This window comes from Arvicola amphibius, chromosome 2 (genome assembly GCF_903992535.2).
Source record: "Arvicola amphibius chromosome 2, mArvAmp1.2, whole genome shotgun sequence".
In the NCBI taxonomy this organism is placed as follows: domain Eukaryota; kingdom Metazoa; phylum Chordata; class Mammalia; order Rodentia; family Cricetidae; genus Arvicola; species Arvicola amphibius.
Window position 1 is genome coordinate 154,914,437 of NC_052048.2, and position 19,507 is coordinate 154,933,943.

The window sequence follows — 19,507 nt, forward strand, 5'->3', positions numbered from 1 at the left end:
CTTGTGGAGGGACAACTATGACACATAATGCCAGGGCTCTGCTTGTCACAAGAACCATTGCAACCCCAACAGACACCAAAAGCCCATGAAAAATCTGAGCTTAAGGGCTTCTGGTCTACCTATAGCTCCGATAAGAGGCCAAAGAATATGTCCTTGTGTGGGTGCCTGCATGCATGCATGCATGGTTCTTTTTTCCTTAAAGTAACATGAAAATCAACATATGACATATCTCAAAATATAAGGCAAAATTAGCATGAAATCAAATTATTTTTATCTTTCCCCTTTTTTCTAATTAGCTAATACAGATGGACCCTCTATTTTCATGAATTCTTTATAGGCAGATGCAACCAATTACAGAGTTTTACAAAGATCTGGGGAGAGAAATCCTATCTGCACTGAACTGTAAAAATGTTTTTCCTTGCCATTATTCCCTGAACAACACAGTGTAACAAAGACTTAAAAAACACTTACACTGCATTAGATGTTACAAGTAATCTAGACATGATTTAAAGTACAAAGAAGATACATGTAGGTAATATCCAAAGACGGTGTCATTTTGTATAAATGGTTTGAGTATCTGCAGAAGTTAGTATATGAAAGCACCATGGTGCAGTACTCCAGGGACACTGAAAAACAATTGTACACATACCCAAAACACCCTATATAATTCAGACAATCAATTAACCTATCCACTAAGATGAATCAAAACATATTTAGGTCTGCAAGGATGACAATATAGGTGATCATATTAGAAAAATAGTAGCATTATAAACAGAAAAATAAAGCTATCTAAGTCATTAGAACCGCTCTTTACTATCCCAGTTTACTTAGCTCAAATTAGGGAGAAAAAACTGCTTCATTAGGACAATGACAACTCACAGCTACTAGGCATTCCTCAACAAAAGGAGTCAGGACATGGGGGCGGATGGTGACCATGATGTCCCGGAAGTCAATGGCTGTGACTTTTCCGTTCTTGCCACTGTCTCGTTGCAGAAAGGCTTGCTTCGCATGCTCCAACTGTATTTCCTACAGTTAGAAAGGATAAAGATGGTTACGCTATGTCTCTTGCTTTCTTCCTGCAAATGACTGCTCATTTGTAAATCTGACAAAAGAAATAAGCCTACATTTTGATTTAACAGGCCTCACCTGCCTGTTTAAATGCTCCCCTAAACTACAGTTTCCTTTGAAAGAAAGAACGTTTCTCAGGTCGGTGATATAAATCGGAGAAAGTATACTCTGCTTTAAACCTTATGCCCACTGGAATCAGAGCCAGATGAGGTGGCTCTTTTCCGTGATCTCAGCACTAGGGAAGCAGAGGCAGCAAGACAGAGCTGAAAGATGGTCCCACATGGCACATCATGGCTCTGGTGTCAACCTAAGCTACATGAGAAGTCTTTGTCTTAGTTACTGTTCTAATGTTGTGAAGAGGAAGCATGACCAAGAGACTCTTATAAAAGAAAGCATTGAATTGGGGGCCTGTTTGTGGCTTCAGAGGGTTGGCCTCTAACAGTTAAGCACTGAACCAGAGCAGTAGCCATTTAGGCAGCAGGCAGAGAGAGAAATGGGGCCTTAGAACCTCAAAGCCACCCCCAGCGACTCCTCCACTGGGGCCACACTTCCTAACCTTTTGAAAAGTGCCAGGAACTGGGGACCAAGCATTCAAACACATGAGCCTCTGGGGGTCATTCTCACGCAAAGCACTACACCCTGTTTCAAAAGAAGGAAGAGAAGGTAGGAAAGGAGAAGGAAGACAAGGGGGAGGAGGAGAAAATAAAAGTCGAAGGAATTAAATCAGTTTCCTTTCTTCTAGAATCTGAGATACATAGAAAATGACAATAGGAATGAAGTTTGGCAGCTTCAAGGTCCTGGGCAGACCCAGCTTAGGTGATGTGGATATGAGGAGGACACACAAGGGAGCATCAGCCTCTTATGTCAAAGACAGGCAATCCTGAACACGTGCCAACATGCAAGTGTTTGTAACAACAGTGAAAGAGCACTACTGGTATTTGAGGCTGGTTGTCTGCACATGCTAGTCCATCTTCCCAGCTGCTGCTGGTGACTCCTCCACCCATGGCTAGGAAGGTCAAAACAGACGCCACATAGAGCCCTATGTTCTAGAGTAAGAGGCTGGACAGTTTGTGAATCATGGGAGGCAAAGCTGTGGCGATGCATTTGGTTATACATCTCACACGACCAAACTCCAGAATCATAGCTCTCTACTGCTGTTCCCAGGAGGTAAGTTGAGGCATGAAAACCAAACATGGCTCCCTACAGAAGCTCACTTCTCCCCACATGGCAAAAGCATCCTTTCTGAAGAGAGCATGTTATCACCTTCTTCAGGACACTGCTCATCTCCCATATGGACTTCAGAAAGTTAATCGGCATGATTAAGTTTCACCAGAAGACCATCAAGGAGTTCAGGTTATTTCGAAGGGAGGTTTCATTAGTAAGGAAGGCATCTCTTAGCTTTAGTAACATAATGACACAGTTATATAAACACTGATTGTTCTTATGAGTCACTGCAATGTGAATTGACAAGAATCTGATGATGCTGTGAAGCAGTCTATGGCCTTTCCTTGACAACACATGGCCGAGAGGAGGAGACACACTGACAAAATATTAATAATGATAAGATACAGGTGATGAATAACGTCATGAGTTCTGCTTCACTGTCTAGTTTTCTATATGTCCAAAACAACATAAACACTGGAATTTTAAAGATTAAATAATTATATTCTTTGCTTCTTTGTCCAAAATCAGGTGTTTGTAAGTGTGTGGATAAATATCCGGGTCTTTGATTCGATTCCATTGGTCCTCCTGTCTGTTTTTATGACAATACCAGGCTGTTTTCATTACTGTAGAGGAGGGAGAAAGGAAGGGGAGCGGAGAAAAATATATAGCTCAATTAAAAAACCATAAAAAATATTAAATAATTAATTGTAGGGAAAGAGTCGTTATCTTATTTGAGCTTCCTCTTAGCTATGGTATCTGCCAGTTTTGGTACAGAAAGACCCCGAGGAAAGCCTCTTCAGGGGCCCAGATTCTTTCAGAGGCCTGCACTTAACCTTTCCTGAAAGCGTCAGTCAGCCCCATCCTCAGGTGCTGCTGCTCTAAGAGCAGCTGCCACAATCTGTCAAAGATTTCTTATGAACTAAGATTGCTGTCTACCTCCAAATCTCCCACTCCCGCCTGCTCTACCAGAATTTCTAAGAATATACCCTATATGTATCTTATAAAGGTCATAAAATTACACATCACTAACCCCACTATTAATGTCCCCCACCCAGTACTCAGCTCTGGTCCCTTTTCTAGGTTCAAAGCTTAATTATATTGGCATGTTGGTTTCCTGGTGACATCACCTGAAAAGCTGTCATTTTCAATTCTCCAAGCTTCTTTTCTCCAGAGTGTAAACCAGTTACCAAATTGTGTTCTCTGGGCCTTTAAAAGTTCATTCAAGGGCATCTTTTCCTTTTCTCTCTTAACAGCAGTGGTTCAGTGCCTCCTCAGACATGGCTTAAATGTCTCTGTGACCCTCACTGTCCGTCTCTGAGCGCAGCAGTCCACCTTGCAAAGTTACAGATCCAGCCTGCTCTTTCCTCGACAGACAGACCTGATAGGCTGTATCATCTAGAGAGACTCATCTCCAAGGCAAGGTGCTCAGGACTCTTGGCGAGCTACCCAGAACCACATCTTTGCCATGTAGGCCCACTATTTTACTGAAAAACCCAACTTGGCCTCTGTATTAAAAATTAGTGCCCTGCCATGTGGTTCCAGACATGAACATGTTATGAGATAATATTTCACCCTATATCAGAAATAGCATTGATATTATTGGCTTTCCTGCCATGGACGAGGCACCATGTTCTGCTTATGTTTTCTCCTACTTCTGTTGTGGTGGTGTACAGTGGGCACTCATGTGATGGACATTACCAGTGATAGGCTGTCCATAAAGCCAACTAAATTAACAAAAATGGAGTTGTCTAGCCAAGATTCTCCAATTCAGGGCAAGGAATGAACTGCTCAGCACCTGCAGTGAGAAATGACCACAGCAGGTATTCTATAGAGAGTAGAAAACATAGTAAGTATTCAGCTGAAAGCAAATGAGCAGTCCTCAGACCCACCGCAAACACTGAAAGCCACGGTTACTCCCAGCAACAGCAGTAGCACCTTCAGTCATCTTCCATTTTCCTAGTTAAAACATAGTCTTAAGGACCCAAAGGCTGTCATCCCAAAATCCGCATCACACACCACAGCCAAAGCATCTCACAGAGCAGAAACCCAGATTACAAAAACCAGCTTGTCTGGAATGGCAAAGAGAAAAACAGATGCCAAAGGATGGGGAGGGCCCATGACCACACCACAGAAGAGGGGATGTGTTTGTGGTGGGGACGTGTTTGTGGTGGGGACGTATCTAAGAAGGGAATAAATAATATTGCTTCCTTCACTGCCTACATAGAGTCAATTGATGAGCTGCTAGCAGGCAAAAAACAAACCCCGTAAACTCTGATTAGCAAACTGAGAGTTCATTTTTAGCAACTCCTACAAACTGGAGACATTAAAGCTCTCCCAGTGAAGTTGCCTCAGTGGGAAGGTTTGGCCACTCCTTCCACGTAACATAGATTACTAAAGGCAGGATCTGCCCCCACCCCCACAACTGAGGCAGTGTCCTCATGTGTAACCTAGATACGCTTACTGCATGGTCCAGGACAACCATGCAAGGCAAAAGAACCTTGCAAGGAGAGATGTTTCCTCTCTCGTGTCTGCTCTCCTCTCAGTCTTAAGACCCTTGACAGAAGAAAAAAAAGGGGGGAAGCATGTATGGCCAAACATACAGGCAATTCTACAATGCTAAACTCAAGAGTGTACTAGCTTTTAAGTAAACGGCCAGGCTTGTTACCCAGGACACAGTGACTCAAATCCTTTGTTGTTATCTCTGTAGTTACTAAAGAATATCTGACACATTTGAGTTGTGGAATATTATTTTCAGGTATGTGACTTTTGGTTTAACTCTGTGAAGCTGTGTACTCTGTGTACTCTGCCTCCCTAAAACACCCCATGATCCAAATAATGAGATAAATGGCCAATAGAGAGGTAGGAACAAGGGCAGGCGGGGATGGCAGGCAAAGAGTATTAACAGAAGGAGAAATGAGTGCTGTGGGATAATGCTTTTGTATACTACAAAGATTTGTCACTCATATTGCTTTAAATAAAGCACTGATTGGCCAATAGCCACAGAGGAAGTACTGGGAAGAGGGGACCAACTAGGAAAATTTTTGGAAGTATTCTCTGGTCACCAGCCAGATGCAGAGGAAGCAAGGTGAGAATGCTACAATGAGCAAACGTACCAAGCCATGTAACTAAATATAAAGAAGAGTTATGCATTAATTTAAATTGTAAGAACTAGTCAATAATAAGCCTGAGCTAATGGGTCAAACAATTTATAATTAATACATGCCTCTGTGTGTTTAGCTGGGTCTGAACAGTTGTGGGACTGAGCAGGTCAGAAACTACTTCTGCCTACAAATGGTGTCCAAACGTTTGGCAGGAATTTCCACATAAAGCCTGAGAAAGCTTTAAAAAAAAGATTCTAGACAGACAACAACAGAGTCAAGCACAATGTTTTGGTAACTGTCTTTTCTCTGGCAGGCTGTTTGCTGGCAGCAAGCAGAGGCGCGGATCCTTTCCAGAAAGGTTTCCTGACTCAATGTTAGGGCAAAATACTCACAGCTCTTTTAGAAATCTCTGCAATGAAACACTTAAATGGTATTTATGAGCAGCCAGCATCAGGTTCCTTGGTGGTAGCATGGACTTAGAAACTCCACAGAGTTGTGGCGATAAATCTGGCTCCCACCAGTACCTCCAGCATGAAGTTAGGGTCTCAAAAAGCTAAGGAATAAGGTGGAGTCAGCTGCCAAAGCTGCCGTTCTAACCTAGCCATAGGGCCCAGCAGATTAAAAACTCACCTGGTTAGAAAATAATTACAGATACACAATAAAGGTAGATTCAGATGAAAAAAATCTAAACAGTGTACAGTGTGTTTAAAAATATCCATAGGCTTGGGAAAGAAAAGAAAAAGGATAGAGGAAGTCCTTTAAAAAAAAGTAGAGTAGTTGGGCATGGTGGCACACACCTTTAATCCCAGAACTAGGAAGGTAGAATTAGGCAGATTTCTGTGAGTTCAAGGCCAGCCTGATCTACAGAGTTGAGTTCCAGGACAGCCAAGGATACACAAAAAAAAACTCTGTCTCCAAAAACCAAAAATTAAAAATAAAATAAATAAAAAAGAAAGCCACATAAAGATGAAAAATACACAGAAAACTGGATACTATATGTTATTGTGTTGTCTTTAAATTGTTTGACTGCTGAGGAAGGAACTGATTATAAATGCTGCTGGAATAATCCAACCTATATATTTTGAAAATGCCTTGACTTCAAAATTTAAGTCAAAAGATATGTTAATTTGCAGAAGAGGTTTTGTTTTTGTTTCCACAGGAAATGAAAGGCTGTGGATTCATTCGGAGTTAAGAAAAATAAGGTTTGATCAAGGAAGACCTCCTAAAAAATCTCCAATAAAAGCGGATGGCCCAGATGTTCCAACATTTTTAGAGCACCTCTGTTGCAGTTTCATCTGAGTTCTACATCCATTACAGCTTCAAGACTGCTGGTTGAGATGATCCAGCCTCACAGAATACTCCAGTCATGACTTGACCATAATCCTAAATTTTCTTTGTGTCCCCATAAGATTGCCAGTGGCCCCAGTCAGCAGGAAGTAGTCTAGAAAACTATGGCCATATCCCCCCGCCCAAATGGATTATGTACGTTAGTCTTTGTTTAGTGTGTTGTTTACAAGTTATTATGGGCAATAGCCAGAAAACATGCTAAACAAGATTAGATTCAGTGTCTTGTTTTGGAAAGACAAAAGGGGGAACTCTTATGGAATAAATCTGTAAAGATTTGCCACTTGTATTGGTTTAATAAAACACTGACTGGCCAACAGGAACTATAAGAGGGGTGACCAGACTAAGAGAATTCTTGGAAGAGGAAAGGCAGAAAGCCAGTTGCCAGCCAGATGCAGAGAAAACAAGATGAAAATGTTGCACTAAAAAAAGGTACCAAGCCATGTGGCTAAACACTGACAAGAATTGTGTGTTAATTTAAGTTGTAAGAGCTATTTAATAATAAGCCTGAGCTAATAGTTCAAACAGTTTATACTTAATATAAGCCTCTGTATGTTTATTTGGGACTGAATGGTTGTGGGACTGGGCAGGAGAGAACTTTCTGTCTATATACGAGGAAGAAGAAGAGCAAGAGAACAAGGAAAGAAGGATATCAGGGGTCAGCCACCCTGCCAGTCATAGAGTAAGAAGGAAAGAAAGATATACAGAAATAGAAAAAGATAAAAGCCCAGAGGCAAAAGGTAGTCAGGATAATTTAAGTTAATATAAGAAAAGCTGGCAAGAAACAAGCCAAGCTAAGGCTGGGCATTCATAACTAAGAATAAGTTTCCCTGTGTGAATTATTTTGGAGTTGGGGAACAGACCCTCCCCCAAAAAAAACCCAAAAATAGTAAAAACAGCATACAACACATATGTAAGGGCCACCAAGAGGTTGGTGTTTCCCATATGTATTCCAGAAGGGACAAAAGTGGAATGAAGAACATAGACAATAACACTCATTCCCTAAGTGAAGGGAAATGAGAAGCAGTGAGAGAAGTGATCGCTGTACTGAACCATTTAAAGGTTAAATAACTGGCAGGTTTTAAAATCCAGAGAAGGGGCCACGCTGGCTCTCTGTGTTTCTTTTAAAAAGAAAATCAATGAAATGAAGACCCAAGGATAGGTTACAGCACGATACACCAACACCACACACACACAACTACTGAGGAATGAAACAAGATGCCCCGCACAAGCAAGTGTCAGGAGTGAAGGGACACCTGTCACAGATTTCATTTTCCTTTGATAGAGGGGAGGGATTTCCTTTGATAGACAGCAGAATATAATGCACCATGACACTGCTACTGGGGAGAGCTGGGGGAACCAGGTAATGTTTTAGACCCCAAGGCTTTCTCCACGGCCTGCTGTTTAGGTCGTGCATGACAGACGTTTGATAAGTGGTAGCTTTGATTCTGCTGAGGCGAGGGGCTTAAACACCTGCACTGTTCTTTCCACTCCAGAACAGTGCTGCTACAGAGTCATCTGAACCACCGCTCAGGAAGATGAACACATGACCATAGTAACATGTTCATAGTAATAGCCGAGCACTAAACACACACTGCAGGCCTGAGGTTGAGACCATGTTTTATTGAAGCCTTGGAATAACTCTGGAAATAAACATTGTCTTCACTTTACAGAGACACACTGGAAGCTTGGGGTGGCTAAGGGACTAGTGCAAAGTCACACAGCAGCTGAGCTTAGGTCCACAGTGAGGACTGTTTGACTCCAACACTGAGATACCTCGCTACTGTCTTGGAGAAAATCATGGCGGGATTATAAACTGACTTGCACCCTCCTAAGGAAACAGAACTGATGAAAAGCTTTGAGGGAACTTGGGGAGTCATCTCAGTTAGAAAAGGGACTTTTTTATCCCCCTCAAAACACACACACACACACACACACACACACACACACACACACGATGATTTGGATGCTATAAAAAAACAAAGCAGCCTATATCTCAAAAGAAAACTCACCTAGGGACTGGAGAGAGGGCTAAGAGGTTAAGAGCACTGGCTGTTCTTCCAGAAGACCCAAGGTTCAATTCCCAGCACCCACATGGGAGCTCACAACTGTCTGTAATCCAGCTCAACAGGATCTGACATTTTCATACAGACATAAATGTAGCCAAAATACCAATCCACATAAAATAAAAAAAGTAAGTCATTAAAAAAGAAAAAGAATGCTCACCTAGGATCATGGTGGAGACAGTAGAGTTAAAAACGATTTAAGCAGAAATAGATGCAGCAATTGACCATGATGAGAAACACCAAGCAGAGAGTTTATGCTAAGAGCAAAAGTTGTGCTTTCTACATAAAAAAAAAAAAAAAAAGCTGAAAATACCCACAGAAGTATAAATCTGGGCAAGTCACAATGTTTGAAAGTCAGAAGAAACAGAAGGAAAACTTTGTGCTGAGTGCATGCTGTGTGTCCGTCTGTCCATCTCACTTGGAATTCTCCTGTCCCTGCGTGTATGCTGGGGTGGAAGATGTGTGCTACCACAACCTGACTCAAGTCATCATCTTAACGAGCTGTTTCTTTTGAAAGGAAGTCTAACTTTTTTAAAAAAGAAGAAAATAATAGTTTTAGAAAGAGATGTGATTATCCCTTAATACACAAGTAGAAGAGGCAACAAAGATCAAATTAATACTTAAACTGAGTACAGAAAATCAAATTAAAGGCCTTAGAAGAGACAAACAAACAAAAACAAGCAAGCAAACCCCAAGAAGTCAGGTAGTGGTGGTGCACACCTTTAATCTCTGCACTCGGGAGACAGAGGCAGCTGGATCTCTGAGTTTGAGGCCAGCCTTGTCTACAGAGTGAGTTCCAAGACAGCCAGGACTGTTACACGGAGAAACCCTGTCTCACCTCCCACCACCTCCCATAAAATTCAAGGAGCTGAAAAGAAGGCATGCCTCTGAGATGAATACTTATAATGGTATAGGCAAGGGACACATTTGCTATAAGTGAGATTAGGGGTAAGGGTTAGACAGAGGGGACAGGGCCTCTGTCACCTAAGGCCCTTCTGCTTAAGCAACAGAGAAGGTTTTCTGTTCGCTCTACTCTGCCAAATGATGATTACTGTAACAGGCTTTTATTTAGTGGATTCCAAATACTTCAACACACCCATTCAGACTACTTTAAAGAAAAAGTGAAACTTCAAAATTGCTACCTGTACAGAAAAAAAGCCAACATATATGGGGGTTAAACTGCTCTGGATCTGAATTCATGTTTCTAATAGTTCCAGGCCTGTCATTTCCTTAATAATATCCAATTTTCTAGTAGGCATATTTTGAATGTAAAAAATTCTTTTCACCTCTGTTTAGACATGGAAGTTTGTGCTTTAGAACACAACCAAAGGTCTCCAAAACAAACAGCAGATTCTCTTGAGCTAAGCAAAGACCATTGAAGATAACACAAAAGCCAAGCCTGGTTCATTTGTACTTTTGTGTTTTCAAAACTTAAAATATACAATTTATATATATGCTATATATATTAAGTGTATATATGAAATCATATATAATTTTAATAAAACAGAGTCAAGAAAACTAAAAAGGAATGGTGGTAGAAAACTGTAGACAAAATGAAGGTGACTGCTTATGAAAACAAAGAAGAAAATGTATAAAAAATGTATAAGTAGTTCCAAAATTTTCATAATTCTATGCTAATATGAAAATAAGGATATACATATGTATATGCATGTATGTACATATGTATGGCATGTGTGTACATGCCTGTGAATGTGCTTGTGCAGGTCAGAGGCTTCAGGAGCCCAGCTCTACTGTTCCCTACTTCTTCCTCTGAGCAAAGTCTCTCATTGAACCTGTACCTAAGCTGCTAGCCATCGAGCTCTTGATCCTCTGGTCTCTGCCCCTACCACACTGGGGTTGCAGACACATGCATAGCTCCACGCCCCTACCACACGGGGGTTGCAGGCACATGCGTAGCTCCACGTGCCTTTTCACGCATGGGATGTGAGTTCAGACTGTCATCCTCACACATTCTTGCCCACTTAGCCGTATCTTCACTTCCCAGATGCACAATTTTAAAATGGAGTACAAATGGAACTGAGCAATGAATATGTAGAGAGTGAAGGCATTTCCAGCCTTCACGCTTTCCCATAATTCACACATTCTGCCACGTGGTGAGTGTTCAAGAGCACATGGGGGAATTCTGTGCCTAGTTTTTGAGTTGGACCTTCAATAAGAGCCCTTAGAACAGTGTTGCCTAATTCTCTGCACATATAGCCACACTATCATGGAAAACAAGTCCAGCGTTCCTCTATGTTTCCTTGCTCTTCTGGATTACTGCTGAATTTCTCAGTGGCTAACAGCTGGGGAGACGCTAGACGAAATGTCCATGCTCGAGGGGTATTACTGTAAAGGCAGTTCAACAGGAGCATAGGCTGACCAACCCTGGACACAACAGCACACTGAACCTCGATTTCCTCAGTCCCCGATGTAGAGAGTGTATGAAAGATGGAGTCTAACCACCCAAGTGACAATTAGTCTTCTGAGCGCCGGGGTAGACCGTGTCAGTTTACTGCACTCCACATGTCTCTGAAGAAGTAAACAGTACCAACATGCATTACATATGTTGTCAGGATCAACTCACAATCAATGAAAACATTCACATGCCGCAAACACAAAGAACTTGTGATCATGATATTGACCCCTAAGGTCAAGTTGGGGAACAAAGGGGAAGTTCTGCAAGTGGCCATTTTCCAGCTCCTTAATACCAAAGCTTGAGAATTTGATGCTGCCATGGGTGAAATCATGTTTGGCTTGGTGATGGTGACACAGAACAATTTCTTTTTCAACAGAAGTAGGCTTTTGTGCTGACATTTTTGCGTTACAGCAGGATACCGTGACAGACATTGCAGCCAGCCCTAAGTAATGATCTCTAGAAAGCCAAGGCCACAGATGACTAGCAGCAGAGAATCCCTCCCTGGCTTCTGCAGGGATATGTGGCAACCACAGATCTGGAAGCAGCAGACTTACAACCACTCTTAGGCTCGGAATGTGAACACCCAAGATCTATTTCTATACAGAAGAAAGGCCTTAGCTGTTCTATGTGGCTGGTCAGATCTGGGTGAATCCCACAAGCTAAAATACCGAGCAATCTGATTCAGTTACAACAACACACGTAAAAGCACCCGTGTGCCCATGTTCTAGCATCTGACCGATGTGATCTAAGCATAGGGACTCTTTCCAATGTGACAGTCAGTCTGGGCACGGACTCAGCTCTGCCTCCTACACTCTGTTTCCTGCTTTACCAAGTGGAATTTATGTCTCTAGAGTGCCATCACCCTCATCTGATAAAACAAAGGCTTGAATAAGACAAGTAAGTACCCATGTCAGGCCCCTCCAGTCAGCTAGCCCATCTCCTGATAATAGAATCTGGCTTTTCTACCCATCCAGGACAGCTGAGGTTTTAACAACACTTTTCTAAAGCAGTAAGAGGCAAGTCTGTAGATACAGAACACATCCCTACTCCATAAAATGAGGGGCAGAATTCCTTCAAAAAGGCCCAATCTATGCAGGTAGGAGCCCCATCTGAGCTCTCAAGAACTAAAAAGGCGACACAGAGTCAGCACACGGAATGTGTGAATGGCTAATGTACACGAAAGACTGCCTGCCTCTGTAAAACCATCTCAGTAGGGGTCAAGAACACAACTCATAACACCAACAAACCAGGAGTCATAGGGGCTCACAAAGACTGAAGCGTCAATCATAGAGCCTATATACATGGGTCTGACCTAGGTTCTCTGCACATTACGGTTATGTAGCTTGGTGCTCTTGTGGGACTCCTAACAGAAGACGTGAGGACTGTCTCTGACTCTTTTTCCTGCTCTTGGGACCCTTTTCCTCCTACTAGGCTGCCTCGTCCAGTCTTGCTATGGTATGTGCCCAGTCTTACTGCAATTTGTATGCCATGTTTGGTTGATAATCCTGTGAAGCCAGCTCTTTACTGAAAGGAAACAAAGAAAGAGTGGATCTGGGAGAAAGAGGAACTAGGGGGAAGGGCATGGAAGAAGAGGGAGGGGAAATTGTGGTCTGGGAGGTAATAGATAGAGAAGAATAGACAGACAGACAGAGAGAGACAGAGAGACAGGTAGATAGATTTTTTTGAAGATCTCAGTAATCCACCACTATCCTGGCACATGCCCAAGCCTAGACCCAGGAGCCAACCTTGAGTTCTACTCAGCCTTCACTATCTTCTGACCACTAAGTTGCTGAATCTTGTCAGGCTGTCTCTTTTTCCTCTTGAATCTGCTTACTTATCCCATCATACTTACTATCAGCTTGGGCCACAGCCTTTTCAATCTCAAACTAGAAAGTGGCCAACTAGTGGCCATCTCTTGGTTATGTTTTTCTCCATTTGATATCCCATGAGCAAGCAGCACGATCCTTCTGAAACATAAACCTAGCCATGCCTGCTTCACTGAGACTCTACTTGATACTCAAGTGGAGGCCTGGGGCTGCTTGCCAGGTTCTGTAAGGCATTTCTCAATATGCGGCACTTTCCTATTGAAATTCTGGATCTGACAACGATCCTAGACTTTTACCAGAGGTCAGAGCCATTGGAAGCTACCTAGACGAAGAGGAAACTAAAATCGTAATGACTATATGAACATGCATTGAAATGTAATGAAACATAATGAAACATGCACCCAACCATAAAAGTAGGGTATTAGTTACTTTTCTTGTTGCTGTTGATCAAATAACAAATTCTTTTGTTATTGTTGCTGTTGTTTCTGCTTTTTGAGACAGGATTTCTCTGTGTAGCCCTGGCTGTCCTAAACTCATCCTGTAGAACAGGCTGGCCTCCAATTCAGAGATCTGCTTGCCTCTGCCTCCCAAGTGCCTTGATTAAAGGTGTCTGCCACTACCGCCAGGCTTCTAGGATGCTTCTTTTTTTCTTGGTTTTTCGAGACAGGGTTTCCCTGTAGTTTCTAGAGCCTGTCCTGGAACTAGCTCTTGTAGACCAGGCTGGCCTCGAACTCAGAGATCCACCTGCCTCTGCCTCCCGAGTGCTGGGATTAAAGGCGTGCGCCACCACCGCCCAGCTCTAGGATGCTTCTTAACAATATCAGTTAACATTAAAATCTGCTTATAAATTAGCATACATATAATTAAAGTTTTGGTTTAAGAGATGAAAGTAGAGGAATGTGAAGAGATTGATGAAAATACACATATTTGCCTTTAATACTAGCACTTATGAGGCACCGGTAGATGGTTCTCTGTGAGTTCAAGGCCAGCCTGTTATATATTGCAAGCTCTAAGTTCCACTAAGGCCACCTGTCTCAAAAAATATATAAATATATATACATAAAATTATTCATGAAGTGGAGATGAAAGAATTGAGCATAAATAAATAGCAATCATGCCTGCATTAGTTCAATGGGAGTAAGTTATGTGGCCCCCGGGTCATCTGAAACCCTTCCCCAAAAATGAGAAATAGGCATGCAGAAAGTAGGCTTTGTGTCCCTGCTGTTCAATCCTGCATTTGTGAAATCCATAAACAAAGTACAGACAAGAAGATACAAGCTTTGTCACCCTGGCCAGCCACCACCTCGGTGAGTCTGACATGCAGATCATCAGATTGAAGCTATAGAGTGAGATGCTCCAGCAATGCGGTGGTTTATACGGAACACACATTTGCTTAAATAGAGCACAGTATTTATTAAACCAAGGGGGAAGGCTGGGACCTATAGAGTGTGCACAGCTGACCGCTCCGCATACAAGCTGGGACCTATAGAGTGTGCACAGCTGACTACTCCGCATAAAAGCTGGAAGCCTATAGAGTGTGCACAAGTGACTGTTCCACATACAAGTTGCGACCTATAGAGTGTGCACAACTGACCGCTCTGCATACAAGCTGGAGGCCTATAGAGTGTGCACAGCTGACCGCTTTGCATACAAGCTGGGACCTATAGAGTGTGCACAGCTGACCACTCTGCATACAAGCTGGGGGCCTATAGAGTGTGCACAACTGACCGCTCTGCATACAGTCAATTATGGCTCCAACCTGTGCTGGCCTGAACCAGCTGAGACCCTTCCTAGGAACATCAGCATTGTCACTATATAACAGAGAAACCACAAGGACGTCCTCTGTGTTCCTGCAGCAGCTTCTCTTCTTCATGAGAGATAAACAAGAAGACGCGTGGTGACAGCTTCCACATTCCAAACAGCCAAGCATTTCTCTGCTTGTACAACACTGAAGCCAGCCAGGGAGCAGGGCCTGCTTCCTGAGGTCTGCCTTACAGCAGGAAGGTGGGCATACCTGACAAAGCAGAAACCTGAAACACAGGAGACCAAGCTCACTGTCCTGGCTAGGGTTTCTGTTGCTGCAAAGAAACACCAAGCTGGGAGGGAAAGGGCTCACTTGGCTTTCACTTCCACATTGTAGCTCATCACTGAAGAAAGTCAAGACAGGAACTCAAACAGGACAGGAACCTGGACACAGGAGCTGATGCAGAGGCCATGGAGGAATACTGCTTACTGGCTTGCTCTCCACACCACCCATAACAGGCTGGGCCCTCCCCCCAATCACTAATTTTAAAAATGCCTTACTGACCTTATTTTTTGGAAGCATTTTCTCAGTTGAGGTTCCCTCCCCTCAGATGACTATAGCTTGTATCAAGCTGGCATAAAATTAATGAGCACACTCACTTTCATATTCCAGAAGCTATCTGTAGCCAGTAACACTGAGGTTACAAATGCAGCCTCCTAAGACAATATACTCAGACAATTTGAAAGCTGAATAGGAAGTCTTTGTTTGGTTTTTCGAGATAGGTTTCTTTGTAGCTTTGGAGCCTGCCCTGGAACCAGTTCTTGTAGACCAGGCTGACCTCGAACTCACAGAGATCCACCTGCCTCTGCCTCCCAAGTGCTGGGATTAAAGGTGTGCACCACCACCGCCCGGCCGAATAGAAAGTCTTTATTGCTGGCCATCGATTGAATGGGACAAAAACAAGAAATTATATTGAATTATTTTTCCCTTTTCCACTTTCTAAGAATAAGACTTCAGGCCGGGCGGCGGTGGTGCACGCCTTTAATCCCAGCACTCGGGAAGCAGAGGCAGGCGGATCTCTGTGAGTTCGAGACCAGCCTGGTCTACAAGAGCTAGTTCCAGGACAGGCTCCAAAGCTACAGAGAAACCCTGTCTCGAAAAACCAAAAAAAAAAAAAAAAAAAAAGACTTCAGGAGCAGGAGAGATTGCTCAACAGTTCCATGGCGCAGGTTTGGTTCCCAGCACCGACAAGGCAACTAACTCCCAACCATCGATAACTCATCCCAGGGAATCCAAGGCTGTTTTTTGGCTTCATCAAACAATGCACACAGTTGCACAGACGTTTAGTCAAGACACCCATACACATAAATTACAATTGTTAAAAAAAGGAAATATTGGCAGAACAAAAATACAAGACCTTTAAAATAAGATCTTCTGATATATTATCAGAAACTGTAAGAAAAAATAATTCAGGGCAAAAATATCTGGTAATTAAAGAAAAAAGAATTAGACCCACCAGCAAAAACTGCGTGAACTCCGCATAGGTAAGGTGTCTTTGCCTTTCTTTCCCAAAATGTAGTTGCACAAATTCTGAATCCCAGTTAAACGGAATATGCTGGTGAATTGTAGTCTGTCCAAACACTCGCTTAACATCCTCTGAAAAAGAAAAAATAATGGTGAAAATAAAGAAAGTTGGATTTTTTTCTTACATGAACTCAAATAAGCTTCCCTACTTAAAAAGTAACTCAAATATGAATGCCTATACAAAAAATAAAAACTTAGCAGAAACAGAAGTCAGAAGATCCATGGGAATCCTTGAAATATTAAAGTTAATAATCTTACCAAACGAGAAGAAAAAGCTATGTGAAAAGCTAAATTTTTATCTAATTTGTTTTGCTTCAACACACAGTGACTGTTTATAGTAGATGGGATTTGATCGTTAGCGGCTGTGGTGGTTTGAATGAGAAGTGTCCCTCATAGGCCCACATATTTAAACACCTGGTCCCCCAGGTGATGCTGTGTGGGCAACTTAAGGAACTTTTAGGGGGCAAAGGCTTGCTGAAAAAAATGTGTCACTGGGGGCAGGCTGTGAGGGTTTATGTCTCCCTCCCTCTGCTTCCTGTGTGTGGATATAAACATGATCAGCCAGCTTCCTGCTTCTGCCATCTGCAATCATCCTTCCCCCCAGACTCTCCGTCTGGAATCATAAGCCAAAGTAAGCTTTTCTCTGGAAGTTGCTTTTAGTCATGGTGTTTTACCAGAGCCACCAAAAAGTATCTAACACAGAAGCAGAAGAGCCAGATAGAAGACTGAATTAATGGTAACCACAACAAATAAAGTCCATTATCAAGATTTTGAAAGATTCAGACCCTAAAAAAAGAACTGAAGCCAGTTGTAAATTCTTCAAGCTCACCTTGCAGTAAAAGACAAGAAGAAAAGCCAGCAAGCAGTCTTGAGTTTTTAACTCTAATCCCCGCTCCTGGCCCTACAAGACAGGGTCCCTCTGTGTAGCCCTGGCTATCCTGGAACTCAGAGATCGCCTGCCTCTGCCTCCTGAGTTCTGGGATTAAAGGTGTGCACCACCACCGCCCAGCATAACTTTAAATTTAGCAGGGGTGGGTGGGTGCTGGAGAGAAGATCAGGTAATTCCATTTCAAGTTGTGCTACTCAGTGTATTGGCCTCTACTCACCCCTGCTCACCTTAGAAGAGGAGACTGGAGAGTGGCTCACTTATAGAGCACCTGCTGAGCTCTTGGGGAGGGGGCAGGATGGTGCATGTGTTTGTGCACACAGAGGTATAGGAAGACTGACACAAAATAAGAAAGTAATTTTTCTAAACGAAGTATTATTTAATTACTAGTCTCCACCCATGATGATAATGTGCCTATAGAGGGTGATGAGAAAACACAGGATATTGTCGGATTTTCTCCTTGTTTACACCTGATTTAATGTTTTTGTCAAAGGTGCTCATTTTTATAAGTAAACTAAGCCTGGTTCCTTCTATTCCCCCTTTTCAAAGGAAGTAAGAGAAAAAGACAAAGTTCTCGAATCCTCTTAGAGTGACAGAATCCCTTGTACTCGTTTCTGCTGCTTTCCCCAAATTCCCTGCTTCCACCTCATTATGCCCATAAAATTTTCATTCCATATTTTTAACGGTTCCAAAAAATTTTACTTGTTATGAAAATAGCAAGGCCACCATCAGCATATGGTTGTATGTGTTTGCACAGTGGGGGTAATAAAAATCAAAATTATGCTGGGCAAATATTTTATAAATGGTGGCAAAAAACCTCAGGCTGACCATGGTGAAAACAATAAAATAAAAATTTTAAAGTACAATCTTCAAGATTTCTTAGAGAGAGGGGGGTCTATAAGGGAAATAACATAACCAATAATTAAGATTTAAAAGAAAAAATTGGTAGAGATGAAGAAAGGTACCCAGAACATGTGTGAAGGTTCAATAAAATTAATTAGCTGAGAGATTCCCTCTGTACTGAGAGGGCTCTGAGTTGAAATTCAAATGTCCAAGGCTCTAATGCTACTAAATAAAACAGCCACCATTTCTTGGGTGCTCACCAAGTGACAGGATTATTCTAATGACTGGAGCCAGACTTCCTTCTTCAGCAAAGCATCCTAAATTAGCCTGCAGTTCCTGCCCAGTAGTGTGTTCTCACCTCAGCATGGAGCAATGGAGCAGGCCCAAGGGAGATTCAAAGGCACATCGATACATTAGCAAATAAATGAGCAGACGCCACCAAAGCCACACACTTTAAATACAATTTTACACTGCAATGAGTTCTTAAACAAGAACTCAGGTAGAAGACTCCTTTCTGCCATGTAGGAGATGGAACTCATGTTCCCGCACAAGTTACAGGACAGCTGTCAAGAGCATCCTCTTTTGGCCTTCTTTCATGTCTCATGGAAAGTAAGAGAAGGTACTTAACAGGCAGAATATACGAAGCCAAGGCACCTAGGCATTTTAGGGCCCACATGGCCTGTGGAAGAAGGAAATCTAAAGAAAGAGTAGAAACACATGCTAAAGTTTTTGGCTCCTTTTGAAGGCCTAAACCCCCTATATATACTTATATCTATATATACACATCTACACATATGTATGAGCGTAAATAAATTAATGAGTAAGTTTCAAATAGGCTTCATTCTAACCAATAACTTTATTTTTTCCCATAATTAGCTGTCATCTCCACTACTTCTTTGAAGTCAGAACCGTGAGCCTTTAGCTCATCGAGCAGAGTGCTTTACTGCAATCCCAGAGAGCCTGGACTTCTAAATTCTGAACCCAAGCCCTGCCCTTTAGAAGCTAGGATATCACTGAGATATTGCTAAGCCCTAAAATCTATCAATCCCAGTTATTAAAATAAGATACCTATGTGTTCTGTATACGTGCACTAGTCCAGATAGATTTACTATACATCTTTCGGTTGCAAACAGCTGTTAATCCCTTGACAGCACAGGCCCCATTGTTCACATCTGATTCTCCTTCCTGGCTGGCACAGTAGTGGGCAGAGAACAACTTCTCTTTAAGTAGTTTTTTAATTGAAGTCAGCCAGCAAAAGTTCACAATGGTCAGCAGGTCAAAGACAGTAGCTGTCTGAAGCATTATGGTTTCCCTTACGGCAAAGTGGTTTCTGTAATTGGTGTATGGCAGTCTATTGGCTGTGGTGCTCATCCTGAATCCCTCTTCCCAGTGCCTTCAGGTCTATAGAAAAGAAATGATCTCCATTCACCAAAACCCCCAAGTGTTTTCTATCATAAGGGTAAAG

The 19,507-nt window shown here is 42.3% G+C and overlaps 1 protein-coding gene across 1 annotated transcript in view; it reads right to left on the reverse strand.

Moving 5' to 3' along the window:
* The window catches only part of Slc25a13 (solute carrier family 25 member 13), a 186,020-nt gene that overhangs the window by 84,330 nt on the left and 82,183 nt on the right, over nt 1-19,507 (reverse strand). The window contains exons 5-6 of the mRNA XM_038319714.2: nt 16,246-16,385; nt 880-1,026 (exon numbers count right to left, since the gene is read on the reverse strand). Coding sequence (XP_038175642.1) covers nt 880-1,026; nt 16,246-16,385 — 287 coding nt within the window. The remainder of the gene's footprint in view (nt 1-879; nt 1,027-16,245; nt 16,386-19,507) is intronic.